This window comes from Amphiura filiformis, chromosome 17 (genome assembly GCF_039555335.1).
Source record: "Amphiura filiformis chromosome 17, Afil_fr2py, whole genome shotgun sequence".
Lineage (NCBI taxonomy): Eukaryota > Metazoa > Echinodermata > Ophiuroidea > Amphilepidida > Amphiuridae > Amphiura > Amphiura filiformis.
Window position 1 is genome coordinate 38,983,842 of NC_092644.1, and position 7,581 is coordinate 38,991,422.

Consider the following 7,581-nt stretch of genomic DNA (forward strand, 5'->3'; position numbering starts at 1 on the left):
TGAAGTCAACCCTAACACTTGAAACAGGTTATCTCCTACGTGAGAAATATGCTTAATTACGGTTTCAAAGTGGCTTTCAACCAACATTAGACATGTTATATGGAAAATATTTGCGACCAACGTGAAATGTTTCTTCAGCCGGTTATTTGTCCCAACACGCTTTTTATTAAAGGACATAACACAGAAAGGTTTTTGCTTCGAAGAGTCATTTGTCCAAAAGGTATTTTGGTGCGATGGGTCTTTTTCCTGAAAATGTAGGCTATTAATGACAATCTTTATTGTTCCAAACGATTATTTCTCCGAAAGCTTGTTACTCCAAAAGGTTGTTTTTTTCATTCCAACGGATCATTAATTCGAAAGTCGTGTAAGAGTCATTACTACGAAAGTGGTATTAGGGTCATTATTCCGAAAGTGGGTGCGAAAGGGTCATTGTACCAGAAGCAAAAACCCTTCTAAATGACATTTTAAGAGGAACGATCCCTCGCTGTATGAACCCTTTTGAGCAAAAACAAGATCACAAAGTATGAAAAATTGTCTTTTATAGTTTGTCGTTTTAGTTAATTAAGCATAGCGTTTGAGTCCGGACAAGTAAATGAACCAAGTAAAGTTTTTCTGTTAGCCAAGAAGTTTTTGGATTCCACTGCATATAACATTGCTGCAATGACCCCTTTTTTCTAAACAGCAAAATTACAATTCTTGGCAAACGCCAAGTGTTGAAACGAAATGTGTTACATAATGATAACAGGTGTTGTCATGTAGTTACATAATGATAAATAGTGTTGCCATGTATTTTGTATGAAGACACTTTTGCCTGAGGCATTTTGTTGTCAACTGTTGACAGTCTCAAAACATCGACTTGGCTGAAAAAAGTCGGTGAAATAATACCCATTCATAAATCACCTGTAGCCTGTTCACTTCATAAAAAGGAATAATTCTCGAGCCACCTGTTCATTTTATAGGTTACAGTAAGTTAGAGTGTGCTTTCCACTACATGGCTTACATTGAACGGTTGTTTGATGTATATAGAATTTGCTTCATTATTAACTAAATGCAAATTATAGATGGCGCTATTTATCCTAAATCATATTTCTTTATTTGCAAGAGGTAGGTGATTAATACTGCCATTAAAACAGCTGGAATAGGTGAAACAAGCAACAAGGAAATCTTATAAAGATATTTTATCAAACAATAAAAGGAATTATTTGTATTAAAAGCTTGAAAGAGTAATTTCCAGTAACTAAATAGCGCCACCAATTTTGTCATTAATATGCACATTTTATATCTGAAAAAGCTTTAAAAATGCTATAAAAGTGAATAATATATTTTAAAAGAGGAGAAATTAAGATGCACATTATGTTTTGTTTGAAAAACTAATAAATGATCCCATCAAACAACCGTAATTTAATGATAAATATGCCGTAAGAAAATGGCTGTATAATGATTCTTCTAGTGAAGGCATTACTTATATGTTTCAAATGTTTCATATATAATTTTGTACCATACAAACTCAATGTAAATACTGACCAGTGATTTAATTTCGCAGTTCTTGGTTGCGTGTTAACTCACGTTGTTTTTCCTTGTATCCTATATCATAATTATTTGTTTTATTACCTTATGCTGTCTGTTAGATGTTAGATAAGCAGTACAAATATATAAAATCTACTGAAACCCATTATGATGAACGTTCTTTTAATGTTACATTAAAAGATGTTTAAAAGATACCAGAAAAATGAGCATTTGGTATTAAATTGATCTTTTTTGTGATACATCACAGTTTGAGTCACTATCTGTATATTATACAAGCTTCGAATTTTCTAGTCTCGGTCCCAGCCGATTTGTGCTTCTTCGTCGCTAAACAAACCGTCTGGCGACAACCTCATAGTACGTCTTTTCTGATTGGCTGAATTTCACCTCACGAAAAGGTTATGGCTGTCAAAATTGGCTGTCAATCAGCGTGCATGCAGTAGTTGTGGTTACATAAATCCACACAATGTACGTGAGTACGCGATGCGAGTCGCTGACATGAAAGGCGATGTCAGACGATTGGTGCCTCAGTGTCTGTTCACCTTTCGCACATTTTGTGTTTGCGGTATCTACAAATAGTGGCGGGCCTGTGATGTTTAGTGTCAGCTACGGTGATGACATACCCAAGTCACGTCATATAGCCAATTGAAAACAGTTTTATTTGGACATTCATTAACCAATCAGCGATCGTCATTTCACGGTTTGTCGCCAGACGGTTTGTTTACTGACGGAGCAACACAAACCGACTGGGACCGAGACAACGGGTTTACTATCACTGCTGTTTTCTTCGCTTTTTGCCCATTTTTATTCGTAGAAATACCTGATAAGGATTCTATAGACTTATCACCCACCTTTAAGCTACTTCAAATATTTTTTATCTTTTGTGCGATCATCTGGTGGTACCATTAACATCCAAGGACATACAAATACCTATATTAGCGGTCTAATGGGAAAATCAACAATGAAACCCTTCTGTGTAAAGATGCGTAATCGAAACTAGCTCAACAACTTAATTCCCGTCATCCGCTTCAGTCGGCACCGTCTAATGTTAATCTGATAGCAATTTTTGACAGACGTAAAGATTAGGTTCAAGATTAAGTCACACTATTTAAGTATATCACTCTAAGGACTAAATGGACTGTCGACTATGCAAGTAGTAGATTCAATTATTTCTAGAAAATTACTTATAAATATGTATTAAATCTTGTTTTCTTCTCTGTGATTTTCCAGGTACGTGATTATCATGTATCCTCTCCGACCTCGTATGACCAAGCGTACAGCAGTCATTCTTATGGTATTCATCTGGCTCCTTTCCATGTCAATGGTCATTCCAACAGCCATCCACACCGAAATCGGTGAATTCTATCATTTTGGGCATAGTCCCTCATACCAGTGCCTCGAATACGGTTGGAAGAACCACGTGTTTTTAAAGGCATACACGTTGTCTCTCACCATACTTGAATTTATTGCGCCAATGGCGATTATGTGCGTGGTATATTTTCTCATCGCTGTTAAACTTTGGTACAGAGAGGTTCCAGGTGGTCACTTGACAGCACAGCAAGAAATCGAGATTGAATCCTCCAAGAGAAAAACCGTGCGTATGCTCATCATCGTTGTTGCCCTATTCATGCTTTGTTGGGCGCCTTATTACGTAGTAGCGTTACTCCGTGACGTAGCGTACTACGCGCTGCCGGCAATGCAGGTTGATAATCACAGCTTGTCTCTTACCATCTACTACATTGTTGAGATGTTAGCGATGAGCAACAGCATGTTTAACACTCTCATCTACATCATCTTTAATGCTAACTTTAGGAAGCACGTAAAACAGTTACCCGAGGTCTGGTGCGGTAAATCTGGTGTTGCTACCAAGAATACAGGAACGAGGAAATACTGGTTGCCGCTCACCACAAATTCTAATGTGCGAAGTTCTATGCGGTCAAGTACGGGAAGGTCGATTCCTTTGGCAAATCAATATTCCACCCGATTAAAACGTGACCGTCCGAATGGGCCTCCTGGTCAAGCTGTGCGAGGAAATGATTACGTCCCTTGTAACGGATACTAATACTGACGAATACAAAACAAAAATGGGCTATTTCAGTTGAAATTCATACACCCTCTATGGAAGACCTGATCTTAATCTCCCACACAGGGGTGTAGATTTCAAATAGCATCACATATTATCCGTTTAACATTCACACTCCCTTTGTGGAAGAATAAAGTTATGTCTTCAATGGGGGTGTGTGAATTTCAACTGGAATAGCCCATTACGTCCCCTCTGCCTTATTTAGCGAAGTTTTTGCTTCACAGCTTGAGTTCATCCCTAATGTACTTCCTTAACCTCATCCCGGGAAATGTGGGGCACTGGTGATGATTATAAGCTGTGATTATAGACGAATCCAACGAGCCAAGTGAAGGTCGGAATTCAGTCGGCCATTACTGGGTCCTGTCTGCTCCAAACTGGTGTTGTTACTGCCCAATTGGGTGGATTAAACCCGCTTAAAATCGATGTTGAATTGTATTGTGTTGTAAACATTCATCATTCTTTTGTCTACCTGTAACACGGGTGATGGAATGCAGTTTAGTATCCCCGCCAAAGCCACATCATTTTACATTTTACTAGGTGGGATAGACCTGAGAGGGGACCCAGCTATGGCTGCCATTGAGGTGTATAAATGGGAAATTGGATTCGTCTATATAGGTGTTCTTTGTTTCACACGCGCCTGTCCAAACCATTAATATGTCGGTATGTCCTTTGTGAATGGCGTACAATGGGCCATTCACGAATGACATACTTATGGCTTGTACAGGTGCGCGGCAAACAAAGAACATCAACTCAGCAGCCAGGATATCTCGAACTACCAACTTGCGACTTTATGCTCATTTCATGATCGTAAAGAACAGGTCACATTATAGCCAGAGGCAGAATATTACCCATATGGGTCAATGAATTATATTCGATGTGACCTTGTGTAATCATGTAGTTCCTACGAAGAAGTGACCTTCACCTGAGGTATTTGGTTGTAAATGTGGATATTCTGACTACATGGGGTACAAGCTGTTTTTTAATAAATATGATTTATTATCATAAATATAACTGAAAGAAGTGTTGAAATGGTGCATTATTGTAAGGCACTGTAACCTAAGGGTGCCGTAAAGGTGAATTTATACTACATTGGTTCTTAGCCAATGAGGTAGAGCGGGTTTTTTGTTGTTTGAAAAAGCGAGCTACCTTATTGGTCAAATACCAATCGCTCGTCGCTCAGCGATGGAAGTATAAATTCAGCTTAACTAAATGTTCCCACCTAATATACTCATTTTTGTGAGACATTTGATTTTATTAAGGAAGCTGATTCTTGGCTAATACCGCATCTTGTTGATATCAAAGCACATAAGCTTAAACGTATCAAACCGTGTATATTGTTCTGACAGTGAAGAGTTAAAATGTATAAGTTGTTTTCATAGTATTGTTATGAATATTTGTCTCTAATACCGTGATGTAAATAGCTGTATGAAGTGGTGTTTACTTGTGTACTATATAATGACGCTTTTCATTTAAAATTTTATTTTTGCCACATTTTGATGTCTTAAAATGTATCATTTAGTTGAAATTGTAAATATTGAAAACAACAAATAACATTGACGGTGACGGGAAAAGCCCTGATTAAACGCAGGGCTATCCGCCATAACGTTATCGCAACTTTCGGCAACGTTTGCGATATCTTTAAGTGTTGGAAAGGCCCAACCCAAACGTTGCACGAATGTCTCAATACGTGTCTGTACATCAAGAGTGTGTCAAAGACTTACACGAACGTTAAATGCTCGGTACAACCTCTCAAAACGTTAAAGAACGTTCCTAAAACATTGTAGCTGATAAAATATTGTTGAGAAGCGTATACTGTTATCTTTTTACAGCAATCCAGATCCTCACTACCAACATCAAGACAAAACAGCAACTACATTGCAACAATACTACACCACAACACTGAATTCTAGTGTCATGTTTTAACAATGTTGATCATAGAGAGGGCAGATGTTTTATCCTGTCCTAGGGATCAATATCCTACGAGTATGTTATTTACAATGTATCTGTATTTGCTAACAAATGACACGGTTACCATAACCATAACCAATACTACTATCCACATCTCCATTAATTCATCTGACCACTTTAAATTGTGAAAAATAACAAATAGACACCACGTTTTACTTTTGCATTCATGACTTCAACACATTTTATTTCAACAAAATTAATATCAACATGAATTCAGCAAAGCAAGCAAAACAAAACTGGTATACAAAATGAGTTTTAATGTTACATAATTCGTCAATCTTTTCTAAAAATATGTTTAGCCATTATGAGACTAAAACTTTATTACAGCACACCATAAGTAAAATAAAATATGCCACGATATTTACAAACAACTAAAAACCGATCAAAGAAACTGGATAATTCTTGAATATTTACAAATTATCTAGTTGGGCCGAGAAAAGAGTTGTCGCTCGGAGAATATGAAATGGGCCGAGAAAAGAGTTGTCGCTCGGAGAATAACACATAAAACATTTCAAGTCATTTTGACCAAATCACAACTAATCTTTGGATAGTTAAACACAACTAATCTTTATGACCCAGATGTGTTTTCACTTAATTGATAAAATACACTTAACATTAGAATATTATTTACAATACTCACAATTTCACCATAAGCAACACAATACATTTTTTTAGTTTGTTTGACTATAAACTGAAGTACTTATGAAAATAATCAATTATCTTTGCTTTAGTGTTATGCTGATAAGTTTGCACTTTGTATTGATACACATCACATTCACAACTTTAATTTCTCTCCACTGATGACTTTTGAACAAGTTAACCTGACACAGTTTTTACACAAGATACAAGGTTCAGATCACTTACAAAAGTTTTGAAGTTATGAATTTGTGTATACCAGTAATTTAAAACATTACCCGTCATAGATCAGAAAGCACTTTATACCACCACAATTATTTCATCAGATTCACTGTAAATATACATAATATTTGTATGCACACAGTATGCCACAAAATTCCATCGAAAGACTCATCACCACATATCATCCAATAACATCACATAAAATTATATTTTCGCCAGTATTGTGTAAATATTGTATTTCAAAATATGGATTGATAAAAAAATTAAAAATATAAAATGCCGGCTACTCGTCCTTGTACCGCCGGCTTGTCTGCTTTTTTATAAAGCTCCTCGCACACTACCCCAGGCTTCAACGTTTCGTAGTTATCATGGAAAAATAATCTGCCGGCTACTTATTTTGCCTCTCTGGAAACTTAATATCGGAATATTCCGAGACATAACATTCTTCAAATACATACACTATAATATACATTTAAAGAGAGTAATGACCATTTAACTAAGACAATGCAATTTACTTTCTTAATAATAATCTTATCGGAAATAAGTCAAGGAAGTGAGTGATCTCATTTATATTTCAATAGGTCTTGTGGTTCTTATGTTAACGCAATAATATTATCAAACCGAAAGTTTTTGGCATTTTCCGCCGCCCGAGATATATTAATTTGCACATGTGGCGGAAATGACAAACCTTGTATCAAGCCTTGGGATCTTCTTTGTGTCAGATTTATTTGTCTCAATATTCGAGTGCAAATACCATTAGGTTATGCTCCCCTCCGCCCGCTTTAGTTCAAAGCAACATAATTATGTTACAGTATCCGCAAACTTAATTATTCGCCATAGAAGTGACCTTATAACAGGTTTAACTACCATGACCATAGATGGTTTTTGAATATATCGCCCTGCACTAAAACGTTCACGCTGTACCTATGCATTGAACCATAGATGTCAAAGAACAGGGATAAAGATCTGGATCATAATTCTATAGAATAGTCATATCATGCTGATCACTCGCACCTGTATCTTTGAAAATATCGGCATTGTATTCAATCCATGATTGCAGACATGCACAGGTGGTGAGTACAACCTGCTTGTAGTGCAGGGCGATATATTCAAAATTGTATTCATCTATTGCTATGGTAGTTAATCCT

General features: G+C 36.6%; 1 protein-coding gene across 1 annotated transcript in view; it reads left to right on the top strand.

Annotated features, from left to right (window-relative positions):
- LOC140137764 (prokineticin receptor 1-like) overlaps positions 1 to 4,567 on the top strand; it is an 86,755-nt gene extending 82,188 nt beyond the window's left edge. Inside the window, exon 3 of the mRNA XM_072159531.1 lies at positions 2,755 to 4,567. Coding sequence (XP_072015632.1) covers positions 2,755 to 3,586 — 832 coding nt within the window. The 3' untranslated portion in view covers positions 3,587 to 4,567. The remainder of the gene's footprint in view (positions 1 to 2,754) is intronic.
- The last annotated feature ends 3,014 nt before the right edge of the window (positions 4,568 to 7,581 follow it).